We start from the raw sequence: 18,724 nt of genomic DNA on the forward strand, positions 1-18,724 counted from the left end.
GGAGCTGCTGCAGAGGGAGCTTGAGAGGGAAACCCGAGCGTAGGCCAGGACTGAGCACTATTTCTGGACCATTGATACAAAACACACCAGAGGAGCAGCATTATTACCATTAACCAGTATCTGCAGGACCTATGCACGTTGCTTGAGATATTGCCCTTGCTAGGAGAGCAGATTTTGCAGCTTACTTAGCTGTGTCTTTTACAATAATCGGCTTTGTTACACTACTTGTTTCCTTAAAGACTAACAGATTTATTCGGGCATGAGGTTTTTTTTTTTTACCTATGAAAGCTTATGCCCAAATAAATGTTAGTCTTTAAGGTGCCACCGGACTCCTTGTTGTTTTTGCGGATACAGACTAACATTGCTACCCCCTGATACTTGTTTCCCAGCTCAGTAGCAGAGAGACGGAGGCTGTTCTAGGTCTTGGGGCCAGCACTCAGGCTTTCGACATGGCCACACTTTGGCCTTTTCTATTCAGTAGCCATTTCTCCACCAGCAGGAGCCAGCAATCCATGTTGCTTAATCAGCACTGGCCCCTCGATGAAGATAAAGGCATGCAAGGGTTGCACCAACTGAGCTCATCAGTGTTTAGCCTGATCGGTACAAACCATGCTTGCCCTTGTCTAGATGCTGTACGACTGGGGCAAGTACCCCCATTGCTGGCAACCGATGGCTGGTCAGGGCCATTCCTGAGCATAGAGAAGGCCTTTGTTCACAATGTACCCAGGCTGTGTCCGTGCTAGGTAAGCGTGGGCTTCTTCGGATGGGGAACTGAAGTCACAGCATTGCCAGCTCCATCATTTTATTGCGAGTTTTGAAATATTTTATGTATATTTGAATCCTCAGTTCCTGGAATCAAGTGATCATGTGAGTCTCTGCTTCCATTAAAAAAAAAAGTTTCTAGCTCTTAGGGTTGCAGAGTAAAGTTTGAAAATGTGATTAAAGGCAAAGAACAAAAACTTGTATTTCACTGTTTTTAACAACTAATTAGTTTTTAAATCTCATGCCATTTTGGGGACTGGACTCATAATTTTTCAACATTTGAGGTTGGTGATACTGGAATTTTTGCTCTCGACTGTTTCAGGTTGGTTCCTCTGGGGCTTCCTGGACATCCAACCACAGCAGAAGTCTCTACTTTACTACAGTCAGTGACAAAGTTAACAGTGCTGGCATTTGAATTTGTTACAATTCAACCAGAGTTCTAGAGAGGAATGGATTGATTAGCACCTTTCAGCAGTATTGTCTGAGTGTGTCTGAAGCTCAGGAGCAGCTGTCTCAGGTCACACCACCTCACATTCACAAAGAGGAGGGCTGGAAATTTAATTTTGGTTTTAAATGAAAATCCATTTAAAAAAAGAATCAGCCGCCATGAGAGAGTCTAAACCCTAATCAGCCATGGAACTGCCACCTCTGGCCGGGTTCATTAAATAGCAGCAGAAGCTGGAGATTTTTGCATAATTACATTCATGGCATTAGTCAAATTTTCTATTCAGTCAAAAACAGGACAAGAGAAATTGATTAGTTTAACAGTGGGGGGGGGGGGGGGGTGAAAAAAGAAAAACTACCCCTGCCAGAGGCTGGAAAAGGTTCAATGTATTATCAAAGCATGCACACTGGAAGATAATTCCTAGAACCTCTTAGCAGAGCTGGTTGTAATTTCTAACCAGGACCAATTGCTAAAGAACAAATATACTGGGCAAGAAGAAAGCCAGCCTGTGAATCTTCACTGATAAAATAAGAGCAGCAAGGGAAAAGCAAAGAGACTCCTGCAGAGGGAGACTTTAATTCAGCTGTACTTATGCACAATGGTTTTAGCGCAAGTTATACATGGTCCTTGTATAACAGGAAGGGCTGACTTTTCACAAAGTGGCCTCCAGCTGAATGCATGGAGTCACTGGCACATGCAATACTGTTGCATGGCCACTCAGGGATAGTTACAACCATGAAGTTCACATCTTCTCAAGCAGCACTGGTTGAAATGGTGCAAATCCATATTGTAGACGAGCAAAGCAGGTATTCACCCAAGTGCCATTGACCCTTGCATGAAAGCAAGCTGGAAAAACAGGCCTTGCTTATCTACACTAGGGGTTACTGATGGCTAGAATCAGGCCCGAGAAGGTCTAAGCTCCCAAAGTCCTGCTCCATCGTGCACTGAGCTCACTGTAAATCCTGAGGCTGTAGAGGCTCCTCTTTGGATGTTCCAGCACCTTGGCCAGGCATCTGGCACAGTTGCCCCCAGGACATAAGCCTGGGCAATTGTCTTTCGCCAATAAGGCTTACTGCCATTTCCCCAACATCCCCTACCATCATGTCCCTAGTCACAATGGCCACCACCTCCCATTGTCCCCATGAATTTGAATCCAGGCTGCCTTCAGAGAAGATGGCAACCCACTGCACCTTCTGGCTTGGACATATAGCTCAGGGGGCAGATGCTTGTTGAGGACCAGAGGACTCTGGAGGAAAAGAGAGGGTGGCAGGGGAATGTGGAGGGAAACTGAGGGGAAAGAGACTGGGGCATAGAAAATAGAGGAGTAATTGGGGGCAGGACACACTGTGGGGAGCAGAGAGGGAGTTTGGGGACAGGACACTCCACTGGGGGGCAGGGGAGGGTGGTGGTAAGGGAAGGGAAGGGAGGAAGATTTAATGGTACGTTGCTCAGCCTCAGAGTTGGCAGGGAAAGAGGAGTGTCCTTTTTCAGAGCTCCAGGGATAGCCAGGGGGAGGGTTAAATTGGGATTTTCACTCTGAAATGATCTCACACAAACAGGGGGAGGGGAAGAACAGCCCCCTCCCCCAGGCTCAGAAATCAGCATGGCGAATAAGGGGATTCTTTGCCTTTAAAAGCTGGTGCTCCTTGAAGTCTAGCTTCCCAGGCTGCCACGTTCAGATTTCAGGAGGCTGCTGGAGATACAGGCAAAGGGGCCTTGTTGACAGAAAGAGCCGAGTACTATCTCTCTGGAAATCAGGCCCCTTTACAGTGACTCCCGTTGGGCACCCAGAGATTACTAGCCACTTGGTAAATCTTGGCCATCATGTTTAAATTCCTGGGACGATCACAGGTATCAATACTGGGAGCATTTCACACAACGGGCTGGTTTCTTTGAGGTCACCTTAGTCTCTCCCTGTCCACCCTTCAGTTCCCTCCTCCTGCCCACAGAAATCCACACCCAGCTGATCGTAACATTCATCAGTCAAGCTACACTACTTCCAAGAGAACAGGGGCTTGAGGTGCTCAAAAAGCCAGCCAAGCAGGTCAGCTCCTTCCAGCGTAGGCGAGGGCGGACTCAGGACGGTAGCGCCTGGTCTTGCGGCTGTCACTCCCGCAATTCCAGCTCAGAAGGCCAGGACGGTTTGGCAGGAAAGAAACTCCTTGATGACTGTGTGTGTATTTCATCGTTTACTTCTCTTTGTTTGAATTGTTTCTATGGAGGATTTATTTTAAGCTTGGCTCTGTGTTTGAGGGAACGGGATTGGTTTTATTTCACATTGCAGGCCAAAGAGTCAGCAATGGGTTTGCGTGTGGGGTTGGTTAATGGGGTTTTCTGGAATAAACAGGCACTTATACCTTGCCAGCATTAGGAATTTGCCCCAATTTCAGCCATTGGTGAGCTGGATTGGGATAAACCCTAGTGGAGGCCATGGTTTTGTCTACACAGAGGGATTTGACCTAATTATTGCCATTGCTGGACTGCTACCGGTGTGAACGCAAGCAGGCAAAACTGACATACACCACACTTTGACCAAGCAAGATCAGGGCCCTATTGTGCTAGGCGCTGTACGTACCCTTAGAAAGATTTTGCTCCTACCCTAAGTAGTTTACGATCTAAATTACCCAAAACAGCCATAGGGAGGGGGGGAAAGGAATTCTTCTTATCCCTCTGTTACAGATAGAGAAACAGGCACCGAGAGTTTAAGAGACTTGTCCGGGATGTCTGTGGCAAAGCTAGAAATTCAACTGAATTGCTATATCAGTGCAGGACAAGTTATCCCTTCTTGGGATGGAGGTAAATTAGGATTTGTCTACACAGAGACAGTTGGAAAAAATAATCTGGATTACCTTTAAAGTGCAAATTCAAAGTAGATTTGTTAAACTGCATTAAATCCCTGTGTGGGTGCTCTTAATGAATTAAAGTGGCTTTAATTCAGTTTAGTTTTGCTTCCAAAGTGACACAATGGTCACTGGACACGTACCCTGGTCTCTTATTTTGAGCTGAAATGTTCCATTTTCAGCCACAGGTGACTTTGGTAGCAGTGACAGTGTCCCAAGACTGGCATTATCAGTAAAATGACCAAAATGGTACCATTCACAAGACACAAGTGGTTCTGGATGCACTCTGGGCTATCTGGGATTGCAAATATTTGGGGTGGGAAATAGCCCTATCACAAACCATGTTTCCTTTTCAAACATGGAGCACAAGGCGCTACCATAAAAAAAAAAAACTGGCAAAACAGAGGGGAACTTTTCCATTACATTTCACACAAACAGTTTTCCTGTTCAATTGCTGTGTCTAAGCCTCCTGCAGCCCTGGCAGTCTGGGAAATGCTTGTGTTTCACTAGACAGAGGCTGGTTTTTGAGTGAAAGATTCAGTGGGTGAAATTCAGCCCTGTGCAGGAGGCATAGGTACCACTGAGGATGGCTGTGTTTGATAACTGTTCTAGTGGGCAATACTGCCACGCCCTCATGGAGCTGTAATAATGCAAAACAAACACAACCACAGAGACACTTTCCGTGCAACACAAGATTTCAAGCCACACAGCAACCGGCTTGCAATAGAATTGCTACAAGGTGCAGAGCAGCCATGGGAGCCCCTGGCTCAGATACCAGAGTGCTGCTAACAGCTCACACCTCAGTCCTGGGCATCCTCCCCTCACCACCAGGCATGGGGCTGAATCCTCCCAGACACACACTCCATGCCTCTCTGGTCACATTAAGTTCCTCACATCTTGCAGCTGGGGACCCAAACACACACATTGCAGGGGCCCCCAAACCTGCATAGAGCAATCTTGGTAAGAGGCCCAGTTTTCTCCCAAGCCCCTCTATTCCCTAGCATTGTTTACTGACCTGTACCTCTGCAGCAATAGCCACCTACAAGTGAGAAGCTAGGCCTGTATCGATCAGACTCCAGAAGCATCAGCTTGGAGCCAGAGCCCAGTGCTTATTAAACACAAGAGACAGCTCCACTATCCAATTAAAAGCTAATTGTCTTTTCATCATTAACCTGCCTGTGCTTGCTCATTTCCCCCTGAATTTGTCTGGCACTAGATCTTCTTTAATAAGCAATAAACACTTGGCAGCACACGGAGCTCCACAGGGATTGATGCTTTTAGAAATGCCATTTAATACTTTCCAGGCTCACAATCCTTTAAATGCAGGGCCAACCCCAAAACATGTAAGCCCAGATTCTGCACGGATTTACACTCCAGCCAATGGCTGCAGCCCCCGGGGAGAGCCCTTGGCTCATATCATTCTGGGAAAGGAAAAGCAATTCAGCATTTTGCTCTGCAGGTCATAGAATCATAGACTTTAAGGTCAGAAGAGACCATTATGATCATCTAGGCTGACCTCCTGCACACCAGCTAGGGGATCCTGGCACCAGAGACAGGCATTTGGAGAACACACTGTCTGTCTGCCTGTCCCCAACCCCCACTCTATGTGTTCCCATGAGCAGTTCAGCAATGCTTCTGTTTTCCCTTCCTGAGGCAACCTATCATACACAAGTGGCCTTTCACAAACAAAGTGAGGGGCCATCCAGTCCCCAGAGAGGGAGGATATGGTGGGGGCATTACCCCAATACATGACTCACCATCCCAGAGCATCTCCATGTAGCATGATGTGGCATTGCAGTTGCTCTGCCTCAGTTTCCCCACAGCAATCTTCAGCCTACTCCCACCATAGAGGCATCTTGCCCTCTGGCCAAACGCCTTCAAAGTCTTTTACCGCTTCTGGGTAACAGGCCCTGTTAGTCCAAGTCCAAAAACATCAACATGAAAGAGTCCTCTCCGCTGCTAGGCTCAGCCTTCAGCCCCCTTTCCAGCAGTCAGGCTCCCAGCAGGAACAGCCTGCACCATCAAAGGCCAACTCTTGCACATCCATCAACCCAACCATTCAGGGCAAGTCTGCCTTTCCACCAAGGGCACCAAGCAGGCCTCAGCCACTGAGCAGCACAAGCCAGCTTTTCACTTCACACTGAGATAGTCTACCCACACTCCTCCCCCACAGCCAGCCTGGATTGCTGGGCTTTCCTCCTCGTCAGCCAGCTCCCCCACAGCTGTTAATCCTTAGGCTAATTGCCCTCGGTGGCCACTCTCTCTCCTCAGGGTGGAGCAGAGGACACTTCCCCTGGCTCTGTTCCTCAGCTGGTCCATCCATCCATCCACTTCTAGCAGCTTTCCCTAGGTATTTCCCCTCCTGCGGCTTCTGTCCCACACCCTGCACAGGTGTAGCAAGGCCAGGTTAATTGGCTCCAGGGTCCCTGGCTCTTAAAGGGGCAGGCCACCTGTGGCTCCCAATGCTGGGAAAGTTTTCACCCTTCTTTTACTTGCTAGACAGAGCCAAAGCACCTTTAAATCAGCCACACACTCCAGAGGTTGGACTAAATTAAAAGCCAAGGGTGCGATCCAGTCCGTTGGGAGTTTTGCTGTTGGCTTACACAGAGCCGGGATGTCACTCAAAAAGATCCTGTCCCCTGGCTCCAACATCTTCTCCATTTTTCTTCCTCCTCTGCTGGTTTTCCTCACAACAGAGCAGAGACTGCCTGCCCTCCCTGCACCCATAGACCAAAGCCTCAGGCCAGGGACCCAGGTTAAATGATAATGCTGCTGCAACAGCAACTAACCTTCTGCAACAGGGATTTTTGGTCCCTCTTTGGGAAGTGGGATTCTGAGGAGATATGGTTTGTGTTTCAGCCAGACAGCTGCATGTGCAACACACACAGGTTTGGTCTCTCCCACGCCCACTGGGAGTTGCAGAAGCGGGCTCCTTGTCTCTCCAATGCCCTTTAGACTCTGCAGCAGAAGCTGGTCTTCCTCTTGGCTGCTGCCTAACCACATAGGCCCCTAAACTCACTCAGCACCTACATTTTCACTGTAAAAGTTTCCTAGATACCTATGTTTCCAACTCTGGGCAGGCACACTGCTGCCTCCGTTTAGACATCCAGCCCCCTCTCTCCTGCCTAATCCCCAGAGCAGTCCACAACCTGGAGGCAACAGGCAGAACACCTATCGCGCCAGCAGGCGTGCTCAGGGGCTGGCCAGCTCCACACAAAATGGCCCGAGGGGGAAGATGCTGACTCCCTCCTAACCTTTAGCTCTGTCGTTAGAGAGCCAGGTTCAGATCCCCGCTTTGCCTGACGAGAAGGCATTTGAACAGGGTGCTCCTGCCAGACTATGGGAGAGTGTCTCAATCTCTCTTGGTGAAACTGTTTCACTTCCGGCTGAATAATGAAATATTAATTGGGCCAGAGGAGCCAGCCTGAGACTCACGCTCCAGCCCAGGGGTTAGAACACTCCACTGAGCAGTGGCAGATCCCTGATCAAATCCCTTCAACTCATCAGGCAGAGGGAGGATCCGAGCCAGGGTTCCCATAGCCTGGGCGAGTAACCTAAGCACTGGCCTAAAGGTTCTGAGGGAGGCCTGTTCCCACCAGCAGCCATTTTGTGTGGCGTCAAACACCCACCTAACTCATTCGCTCTAGAACCAGCATAGCCGCCTAAGCCAACTGCCTCCATGCAGCGGGACTGGGAATCGTACGCAGATAGATAATTCCCTGCAGTGGGGACTTAGACCCCAAACTCAGTGTGGGTGAATCCCCCTCTCGCCGGCAGCTCCACTAGGATGCTGCCTTTTGTAGATTGCCTTGCCAGAAACCTCTCTCTCTCTCCCCATTAGCCTGGGCACCTAACTCAGGATCCCATTGTTGTTCCAGTGATTTTTTTGGGGGCCTCAAAATTAGGAATTGCGACACCCAAGTCCTGTTGTGAATGTGGGCCACTTAGACTAAGCAAAAGCCAACACATTTACACCCGTGCCCGGACGCTTTCACTGTGCTCCTAGTGTCATTTAAACCTTTAAATACGCGGCTAGCTAGCCACGGATGAGTGTGAAGAGGAAACCAGAATTATTCATGAGCAGCTAGCCCCTTTTTAAGGTGTACAACTGAATCTACACTGGGTGCAGAGTGGCGATTAGGGAATATTAATTAATACAGTCTCACACCCGACCTCTTGTTCTAGTGTCGAGGGCTTAGGACTGTTACTGGAAAGATGGGCCAGGTCTGAGGTCTGACTCAGAGTCTACATCAACTTGTACTTTCAACAGTATCTAGTTTTAGGTGTGGGGTAAAGGCTGCTACTCCAGCACAGCATCACTTGCTGAGTTACTGAGGCGCCGTAGATTAAAGCATAGCTGTGTTTTGGATTAGCCCACACAGCGCTGGTCATAGAGAGATTTCGAGCATCTTCTGTAAATAAGACCAACCTGGATTCAGTGTTACAGTGATTCTGTCAACTCATGTTTGGGCCAAAATTTAGATCAGGGATGGGTGTAAGTTATTTCCCTTCCTCGGGGTGGAATGAGGTTGCACTGCTTTAACTACGTTGGTATAGTTAGAGTGTAGACAAGGCTGAAGAGAAAATTCCCATTCTTCCTTGCCACCCTATCTTTTCAAGTGCATGGGTGTTGAGGGGGGCTGAACTGGTTCGCCTTGGAGACTAAAGTCTTCTACTTATTGACAGGACAGATACAGTAGAAGTGGTGACACACAGAAGCTTTCCCATGCCCTACAGCAAAGTCAAAACTGCACCACGGCATACGACATTAGGCCAGGGTAAACGAAGTGACCATCCAGAACCACAAGTTCAGGAGGGAGACAGAACTCCACTCTCCATTGCAAGGGGTCAATGCCGGATGCTCAAGACCAATAACACACCTCGTTGTGTCATACTATACCATGGAGGGGGAGTGGGTGGGTGTCTGTGGGTGTGTGGCTATTTCTTCCTGCCCAACACAGCAATCAGTTTATAAACTGGAGCTGGAGGGCTGAAGATCTTTGTAAATTTGACCCGTAATTGCAGATGCTGTTTTCATGCCTGTGGCTAATTTTGTACTAAACACACAAAGCTCGGGGCATGGATGTATCTATATTATTTCACAGTCACTGGGGGTAACTTTGCACCGCCACTAATGAAGTAGAGAGCTTTCTCCAGAAGCTCACGCACCTACTGTAGACAAAGCATTTTCTCAGCAATTAAATCTCCATGCTTGTGAAGCAGGAAGTGATCATCCCCCTTTATGTGGCTAGGAAAACTGAGGCAGAGAAGTCCACCAATTTGCCTACAAATCACACCAGACTATTGTGGATTCTGTTCTCACCTGTGCAAGATTTCCTGCCTCTTCGTCCTGCAGCTTAACACAAAGCTATCCTCACACTCCCGTCTCCACAAGGGATACCCCTTCCCTCATCTTCTGCAAGTGAGATATCAACACTGAGCTAAATCACTGGGGCCTTGATTCAGCAAAGCAATTAAGGCTCTGTTTATGTTCCATTGAAGTCAATGAGCCTTAAGAATGAGCTTAACTGCTTTGCTGAATCAGGGCCCCAGTGAGTATCTGGTGAGTCTGTGGACACCATTCGCTGCCCACCGTAGCTTGGTTCTTTCTAGATCTTGGTGCTGCAGCGTTCGGGCTGCAAACACAGAAAGCCCATGGCTACAGTGTATACCAGTTAATCCAGAAGCCTTAAGCAAAAGCAGTTCTCAGCATGAGAGGCCCAAGCTGCTGGATGGTGGAGAAAAGCAATCCTGACCCTCTCTGCTGGAGATGGGGCTGATCTATCCGCTGCACAGGAGCAGGGCGGGTGGAACACCAAAGCACAGAACCCCATGCAGTCCCTTGGGCTGCTGGCGTTTAAGGCCCCATCTTGCTCCAGTTTCACTGATCTCTTCCCTTCTATTTTGTTCCCATTCACTCTCTCTCTAGAGAAGCAGGACAACTCTTCACTTGTTCACAACAGGAGAAATGCTGGAACTAAACCCCTGCTCCGTTCAAGTCAGACAATCCTGTCAGTGGCTAGACCACCGTTAGGCAGCGCTGCCTTCCCTGGAAAGGCATAAGCACTCAAACCCAATACAGCATGTGGACACTCAGAGCATTGGACCATGTTTGAATAAAGTGGCAAAGTCAGGCTGATGAAGCCCGACAGGAGGCAGATTTATTAAAACATATAAAAGGAGAGGGCATTTCCCAGGGGAGAGGTTCTGGCCCAGCCCTCTCCTATATAATGTATGTATCACACGTCTGTGCAAATGATTCTCCTAGGGTCAGATGGGAAGAAAGCTGCTAGTTCAAAATTAAAATCAAACCGTCCTGAAGGACATGCCCCCTCCGACATCCTTTCTTCTGCTGGCCTCTATCACCCCATCACCTGTGACGATGCAGAACACTCTCATCCAAGGAAAGCCAGGAGGTGCAAGGTGAAATGTGCAAGGACCTTACACATTGCTCCCAAGAAGCCAGAGCAGAATCCAACTCAGTCCATTTTCTGCACAGCAACATCTCCACCTAGGTTAGGTAAATGCCTCGTGTCCACTTCAGAGGGCACGGCAGAAAGGGGTGGTGTGTGGACAGTTTATTTCTACCTCTGGAGAAGAATACAAGGAGGGGGTATCTTTCTCACAGGGGGGTATTTTCCTACCTCCCCTCCCCCCTCCCCGATTAAGTTTTCCACAAACTATTCAAAAATTTAGATCCCACTTATCATCCAGTATTTAGCACAATTTATTAAAATATGGATCTACCAGGGAACATGGAGTTCAGAGAAGGGAAAATAAACAGTGTCTTTGCCAAAGAGAATTCTTCTGTGTTCTTCCTCCCCCTCCTCTACTTAAAAAAAAAAATCGTAAAGCAGAGAAAAACCAACAATCCTTCATGATAAGATCAATGTCCTTGACGTGTGGCTCTGTTTTAATGCACCTAGGATCTGCCGAGCTTTCTCTTGCATGATAAGCTGGTCTCGGGTTCCGCCGCAAGCCACTACTTTCCATGCACTGGACATCTAGCGTGGATGGGAGAGAAGAGAGAGAGATTTTAAAACATGCTTGTAGATTAAGATTTGGATGGCTATGGATACCTGTAAATACCTCTGAACAAGAACCCAGCCCTTCAAAGCACTCTGCCCAAAGCTAACTGATTTAGCCTTACGACCCCCCAGGGGTAAAGGAATCCCATTATAATCCCCACTTTATGGAGGGGGAGCAGACATGGGAGTCAGCAGCCCGATTTTCAAAGGGCCCGAGGAGCTGAGCTCCCATGAGAGCAGTGCTGCTCTGCGCCTCGGAAGGAGCCAGGTTCAGCGACTGGCCCCAGATCACAGAGCAAGTTGGGGATCTGAGCACAGCGGCACCTGTGTTCCAGTCCCAGGCCCAGCCCAATGGCCCTCAGTAAGATTAGAGGATAGGGGCTCAGGGGAAGTCGTGCTTGCATCTCCCAAGTACACAGGCGCTGATTCTCCAGGGAGCTTGAACTTTGCTCAGTGCGGGACCCAAGGAGGAGAAGGGGAATGGGGCTTCACCTCCCCTACTCTTGGGCAATCCAAAGGCTGCAGCACATGTTAGAGGAGTCTGAGGGCTGCCCTACCTTGGGCTCAGCTGCCGACAGCCCCAGGGGGCTGTTGCAGCATCCAGAAACAGGCAGAGTGCAGAGGTGTCAGTCGTGCCCCTTACACAGATGCCTGCCAGTGAGTGGCGTGGAGCTAATATGTTTGCTCTGTGCTACACAGGGACTCTCCCTCTAGACCACAGGAATCCCCTGGTAGCTGAGCCATAAGCTTTACAGCCCCTTTACACTGGAAAAACCAACAAAGAATCAGGCCCCATGAGGACTGCATTTCTTAACAGCAAAGCAGCCACTGCAGCACCAAACAGCTGCTCATCATCCAGCTATAGCTCAGCTGTCAGTGCATTTATGTGGGGCTAATTTAGTTCCAGCAAGTTAATTTCCCAATCACATTTTCTCTTGCTGCTAGCGACTCCAAGGGGAGCACTGAGGTAACTCCCAAGAGCCCAATACTGCAGATGTCACCTCTCTCTTTGGGATTCCCCAGACGGGATTTCACAGCACACACACAATCTTGATCTAGTTCAGGATCGCAGGGGCTCACGCCTCCCTCCAGCCCTCCCATGCTTTCAAGACATTTTATTCCTTTCCGCACCTTCAAATCTTTAGCCAGAAGTTATTTATGCAGCTGTCAGTGGCGAGAGCAATGCACTCCCACGCCACACTGGGAGAAGTGGTTTATAAAACGGACAAATTAACTGCAAGTTGGGGTTTATTGGGGGCGGGGAGAGGGGGTTGCTTTGCTGTGATTAAGGACTGTTCATTCATCACACAAAAAAGCTTTTACAACGGACAGATCTAATCCAACTACAAACGTCCGAGAAGAAAGTTATCCCTTCTGGCCGATGTCTAGCTGGAGACAAAGAGTCAGAGGTAAGAAGCAGGGTTGAAAAATTAAATCGCTTGCGCTTCTGGGAGCTTTCAGGGGATCTCAAAGCACCTTAAACACTAAGCTGTGCTCCTGTGAGATGAGTCAATATTATAGCCCCACTGTAGAGATGGGAGAGGTTCAGTCACTTGCCCCAAGACCGACACTGACAGAATCATGACCTGAACCCAGAAGTCCTGGCTCCTGTCGCTAGATAAGGTCAAGCGGGCTTGCCAGGTTGTCTAATGAAACATGTCCAGGGATAGAAGTAAGTACCCTTCAGAGAGATGCCATCTAACGGGCACCCTCCAGAAAGGGGTAATTTGTTTAGAACTGATGTCAGCCAAATGTGTAGCCATTAACAGTCCCTCCAAAGCTGGCTGGGCACTGGCAGAAAAGGAAAAGGGGAGCAAGCAAAGGTCTTGAAACTCCCCTTGCTTGCTGTTAGCTAGACAAGAGCCCAGTCACCTCTGCAACCTGGGCACACGTTTGGTCACTCTGGCTGTGCATACGCTAGCAGCTTCCCACCATTGCACCTCCAACTGCGGGAGCCTTCATGCATCTTAAATCACTGAGTTATCCGGCTCTGCTCAGAACAGGTCTAGATGATACTTTGACTGGAAGCCCTTTGGGGCAGGGTCCCTCTTTTAGTTCTGTGTCTGTACAGCGCCTGGCACAGTGGGGGCCTGGATCCAGAAAGGCGGCTCCTGGGTGCTACGGGAACACAAGTAATGGTGGTCTGCTGCTGCCACCACTGGTGGGACTGCAGAGGTAGGGATGCAATGGTGGTAAAATTAAGTAAATTGCTGGCACAGGCAAGACTCCTGCTTCTCTCTCTCGCTAAAGAGCTGGGGCAAGATTCCAGCGTCCCCCTGGAAATGTAGTGCAGAGCATCAGAAAGTGATCATAAAGCTTAGTGTTTAAGGTGCTTTGAGATCCCCTGAAAGCTCCCAGACAGAGGAATTTCACCCTAAATTCCTGTGCTTTAGTCACACTACACTAGGGACAGCAGGGTACCTGCTTGCCCAGCATCGTCACTGATGAAGAGCCGACGTTTTGTGCCTACGTTTATTGTCAAATAAAGTTTCATAAAGAGAAAATGAAGCACAGAAATGGCAAACAATTGGGTCTAAGCAGTAAGAGTATGGCTGGCTGGCTGGCTGGCTGGCTGCCTGCCTCCACCACCGTCCGAGCACAGGAACAATTCCCACTTGGCTGCTTCCCCTCACCTGGGACTGTTTCCGCCTCTCACAACGCACAAGGGTCACCCCCTCGGCCCCACAACCTACTTCACAGCTCAGTTCACCCATGCCAGCAAATGGCTCAGCTCCTCTCCCTCCCCCACCCTGGAATAGTTAGCTAATACCTAGGGCCAGGAAAAACATGTAATGGACCATGAAATCTGGTCTCCCCCTGTGAAATCTGTATATCAGATTTCACGGGGAGACCTGAATTTCTCAAATTGGGTGCTCTGACCCAAAAGGGAGTTGCAGGGGGGGTCACAGGGTTATTTTGGGGGGTTGCGGTATTGACACCCTTACTTCTGTGCTGCCTTCAGAGCTGGGCAGTTGGAGAGCGGTGGTTGCTGGCCAGGATCCCAGTTCTGAAGGCAGAGCTGCCGGCAGCAGCACTGCAGAAGTAACGGTGGCATGGTATGGTATTGCCACCCTTACTTCTGTACTGCTGATGGCGGGGCACTGCCTTCAGAGCTGGGTGTCCAGCCAGCACCCACCACTCTCCAACTGCCCAGCTCTGAAGGCAGCACAGAAGTAAGGGTGTCAATACCGCAACCCCCCAAAATAACCCTGTGACCCCCCTGCAACTCCCTTTTGGGTCAGGATGCCCAATTTGAGAACTTCAGGGCTCCCCCCGTGAAATCTGCAGCAGCGCAGAACTACGGGTAGCAGTACCACAACCCGCCCTACAATAACCCTGAGACCCCTCCCCCAACAAACTCCTTTTTGTGTCAGGACCCCTACAATTACACCACCATGAAAATTCAGATTTAAATAGCTGAAATCATGAAATTTACAATTTTAAAAATCCTATGACTGTGAAATTGACCAAAATGGACTGTGAATTTGGTAGGCCCCACTAATACCCGCTTGGAAAACCCCTATCATGCTACTGGTGCTATGGAAACAATGTATGCTTAAAACTTCCTGAAGAGAGAACAGAACCCAGAACTCTTAAAGGTAATAAAGGTAATAATTGGAGATATACCCATCTCCTAGAACTGGAAGGGACCTTGAAAGGTCATCAGGTCCAGCCCCCTGCCTTCACTAGCAGGACCAATTACCTAACTCTTCCTTCAGGGCTTGCCTCCCACAAGCCGCGTGGCAGGCGGGAGGTGGGGGGACAGGGCAGGCTACGCTATCTGCTGCAGTGCTGCTCTCACAGTACTGCCATGCAGCCAGTTCCATGCATAGAGTTCCCTCCTAAAGTTTCCTGGTGTGGGACTCTCACTCGCGATCAGCACAGTCGTTAAAGCATCTCCTGCTATTCCCCGTACACTCACAGATCACTCAGAATTAAACCAAATATCTTTTAGAGATCACTAGAGGGCTGACATTTAAGCCTGCAGTTAGAACAGACCATAATATTCCCAACAAATGAACCTCCACTGCAATAGATGGATGGCCCATCTAGCTCTAGCCTAGCTCTGACAGAGGCCAATGGCTGTTTGCAGGAAGGTGGGAACTCTCTAGAGTGTACCTTGCTGTGCGAGACCAGCCAGTGGTGGGGAAGTTACCTTCCCCAGCCAGTGATCAGTTTAGGCCTCGAAGCACAAAGATCAAGAGCTCTTGCTACGGGATATGAAGTGCATCTCTCATGGCTATCGGCCTAATCCGTTTCTGAAGCTCACTAATCCATTTGCCTCAGTCTATCCCGAGTCTCCCACTGGAGAGAAATATCTGGGCCACAGATACAGGAAAATCGAGTTCCTGCAGAGGTGTCAGTAGCAACTCCAGGGTTAGGGGAGCATTGAGTTTTGCACTTACAAAGCAGGCTACGGCTGTGTCTTGGAAAACAGAACAAAAACCTCCATGGAAGTGGGGGTGCAGGGGGAAGCAAATTGCCCAGCAAATCAGTGGCAGAACCAGGAGCAGATTGCAGGACTCCAAATTGCCAATGCCCACATCTCACCCACTATAGCACAGCATCCCTACTGCTGCCCCAGGGAAGGTATTTTGGCTGAATTCTTTAAGAAGTATCCATTGATTTTGGATGCAAGGCTGAGATGCCCTGGGCCTGATGGTGAGAGCTGCTGAGCTGATAGCGTTTTGATGTGTACTTTGCAGTACACTGGTTTCCTAGGACCTTTTCCCCTTCCTTTCCTTGATCCCTCTTAGCATCATATCTCCAGCCACACATATCCCCCATCTACCATCAAACATCCTCATGCCCCACTAGCCAGGGCAGCCAGTCAGTGCATGAAAGCCAGGGCCTAGAGACTTTTTTTGGGGGGGGGGGGGGGGTAGTGTGTGACCAAACTTGCATCTTCCCAACAGCCTTGTTTTACATCCTTATGTAAGAACCTTTCACTGCTTTAATTCTCCTCTGGCACAGAGCTGCAGGGTCTCCAGCCTGGAAGCCTCAAGGGGATCACCAGCATAAGCATGGTGATTAGCCAGTTTGTACTCCCTATGTCTGTCTTTAAAGGCCAGAACCGGATCATGAATAGAGCTGGTTGGAAAACAGATTTTCCAACCCACAATAATTTTAGAGATTTTGAAAAAAACCCAACCCCAATCAATCCTGAATTGGGGCGAAAAGCCAAACTTCCAAAGACTTCAGGAAACAGAATTCTGGATTTTTGCTTGTTTCAGGTCAACCAAAATATTTTGTTTCAGTTTTGACTCTTGTGAACTCCTCTTCCCAGCCCTGAGATCCAGAGCAAGTGATTCTGGGAATGACTGTTCTGAGTGGCTGATTCGGAGCGTCACGGTAACAAGGAGGTAGAGAGTATCTTGGTTTAGAGGGAAGAATGGTGCTCCCTTCAGCTCCAAGTCCCAGCAGATGGCACTGCACAGCAATGCAAGCTAACTCTCCTCCCACAGGCCAGGTAGGGTCCCTGTTCCTATCCCCTGCCCTCTCAGGGGAAGAAAGGGTAGGTCTACACTGCACAGCACAACTGTGCCTGGCCCACATCATCTACACTGCAGTTTTATATCCCCGCAGCTTGAGCCCTGCGAGCCCGAGTCAGTGACCCAGGCGCTGAGACTCATTGCTGTGGGTTTTTAATCGCAGTGTACATACAGTGACCAAGGCAAAGCTCAGCATATGAAGCCTGGGCACTGAGTGGCACTAGCAATCTGAGCTGTTGTGTTGTTCTCCAGGGACAGTGCTCTCTGCTGACTCAAGCTACCATCTCCCTTTCCCCAGTACAGGAGGGACAGGGTTTCTGTAACCTCCATGCCTTTTGGGGGGATGGCGGTGCTGACATTTACCGGAGCAGGTGGTCTGAATTGGCTTGGGATCTTCCTGGAGGATGATGTCTTCTCAGTCTTCACCTGCACCTGCACGAACCCCCTATTGAGCAAACTGCTGTCATCCTTGCTGCTTGAGGAGGAAAGGTTTAGAGACCTCGAAAGGAAACTCACAGGCTGCAGAAAAAAAACAAAAACAAAAACCCATATGCACCAAGTTAATTTGCTCCCTTACACTGGAAGATGCCACTTAACTAGATCCATTCACTTGTGTTCCTGTATTCTCCTGTCCATGCATTTAAACTGCACTAGAAACAGCATGTAAGGATGCTAGCAAGGTGCTACATGTAGGGAAGTAATCACAGTGTCACCAGGCGATTACTTTTTCCAGACCTGACGCAGAGCTCTGTGCAGCTCGAAAGCTAGTCCCTTCCACCAGCACAAGTGGGTCTATTAAAACAGGGGTTCTCAAAAATTTTTTGCTGGGACCCCCTTTGAAAATATTTCAGGTTGTGATGCCATCTCCACCCCCAATACCATGCCACCCTTACTTCTGTGCTGCTGCTGGCGGTGGCGCTTCCTTCAGAGCTGGGCGCCTGGCCAGCAGCCGCCGCTCTTGAGAGCCCCAATACAATAGTCTTGCAACCCCCTTTTTGGTCAGGAATGCTGCATTAAAAGAAATTCCCTTGTCCACCTTGTCTGTGTACAAGGGTATGCCTATATTGCACCAGGGAGAGAGCCTCCCAGCCCAGCTCCATAGACTTGGGCAGCGGGGCTTGCGCCGGCATGCTAAAAACATCTGTGGAGACGGGGCTCTGATGCTGTGGCTTGGGCTCTAAAGCCTCCCTGTCCCAGGGTTCAGAATTTGAGCTCCAGCTCAAGCCACAACTATTTTTAAATGCGCTAGCAGCGAGCCCCCTACTGCGAGGCTATGGCCCGAGGCTGGGAGGCTAGTTCCCAGAGGTAGCACAGACAGACCCTAAGGCCTAGCGAGTGGAAATCTTTCCATTACGAGCATTTAACAAATTCAGTTAAGAGTCTGTGTAGATTTAAAAACTCCCCTGCTCCTTGTGCCATCCAAACAGGACAGCACTGGGCTAGCACATGGGAGCCAAAAAATGAAACCGGCTGATCTGTTTTCACGGTCCCAGCCCAGCGCAGTGAGAGGCAGCATGAGTTCGATTGATCCTTCTCCCTGTTGTAATGGTCAGCGGGTTGTTTGCTGTGTGCACTGTACTGTTGTGTTTTTAAAATACATGGGCCGAACTCATCCTTGCTGCAACTCCACTGACATTCATGGCGTTACACTAGGGGCTGAACGTGGACCTAAATCTGTAGCTTGGCAAATCTATTTCCCTTTAACAAACGTTGATCATTGCATCAAACTTAATGGGGCACAAGAACACCAACCTGAATAAGAACTTTACAAGTCTAATAAAATACACTAGAGAGCCAGACGTCTGACAGGCGCTCTCACCACAATGCTCCAGTTATTTTATATCTGATCCTGTGAATAACCAACACAGAATGGGCTCTTTTCGGTGCGTTTCGTTGTGTGTTGCATTTAGTGTTCCAGATATTCAGTTCTTCAGGGAGGAGAGGTTTACAGTGGGATCAGAAAGCACAATACGTAAAACATTAAGTTAAGGACACCCCTTCTTCATTACATTCAGCACCATGTGCAGGACCTAGCATAGAGGCAGGAAGTGGACAGCCAGGTTTATGCTGCACCGTCCATATGGGTGGAGAAAAGAGGAAAGGGGAGGCTGTTTTCCTAGTAGGTCCTTCCCTCTTATCGTCAGGTTTATCTCACTG

General features: G+C 49.1%; 2 protein-coding genes across 6 annotated transcripts in view; both read right to left on the reverse strand.

The window, feature by feature from the left end:
* LOC123348907 overlaps window positions 1-5,102 on the reverse strand; it is a 40,640-nt gene extending 35,538 nt beyond the window's left edge. Inside the window, exon 1 of the mRNA XM_044986608.1 lies at window positions 5,063-5,102. The gene's annotated coding sequence lies outside the window, so the exon portion shown is untranslated. The remainder of the gene's footprint in view (window positions 1-5,062) is intronic.
* Window positions 5,103-10,758: 5,656 nt separating this feature from the next.
* MYBL2 (MYB proto-oncogene like 2) overlaps window positions 10,759-18,724 on the reverse strand; it is a 39,380-nt gene continuing 31,414 nt past the window's right edge. For all 5 annotated transcript variants that reach the window (XM_044986099.1, XM_044986098.1, XM_044986097.1 and 2 more), the window contains 2 exons: window positions 16,931-17,086; window positions 10,759-11,051 (listed from right to left, as the gene is read on the reverse strand). In XM_044986099.1, the coding sequence (XP_044842034.1) occupies window positions 10,923-11,051; window positions 16,931-17,086 (285 nt within the window). In that variant the 3' untranslated portion in view covers window positions 10,759-10,922. The remainder of the gene's footprint in view (window positions 11,052-16,930; window positions 17,087-18,724) is intronic.

This window comes from Mauremys mutica, chromosome 13 (assembly GCF_020497125.1).
Source record: "Mauremys mutica isolate MM-2020 ecotype Southern chromosome 13, ASM2049712v1, whole genome shotgun sequence".
Taxonomy (NCBI): Eukaryota; Metazoa; Chordata; order Testudines; family Geoemydidae; genus Mauremys; species Mauremys mutica.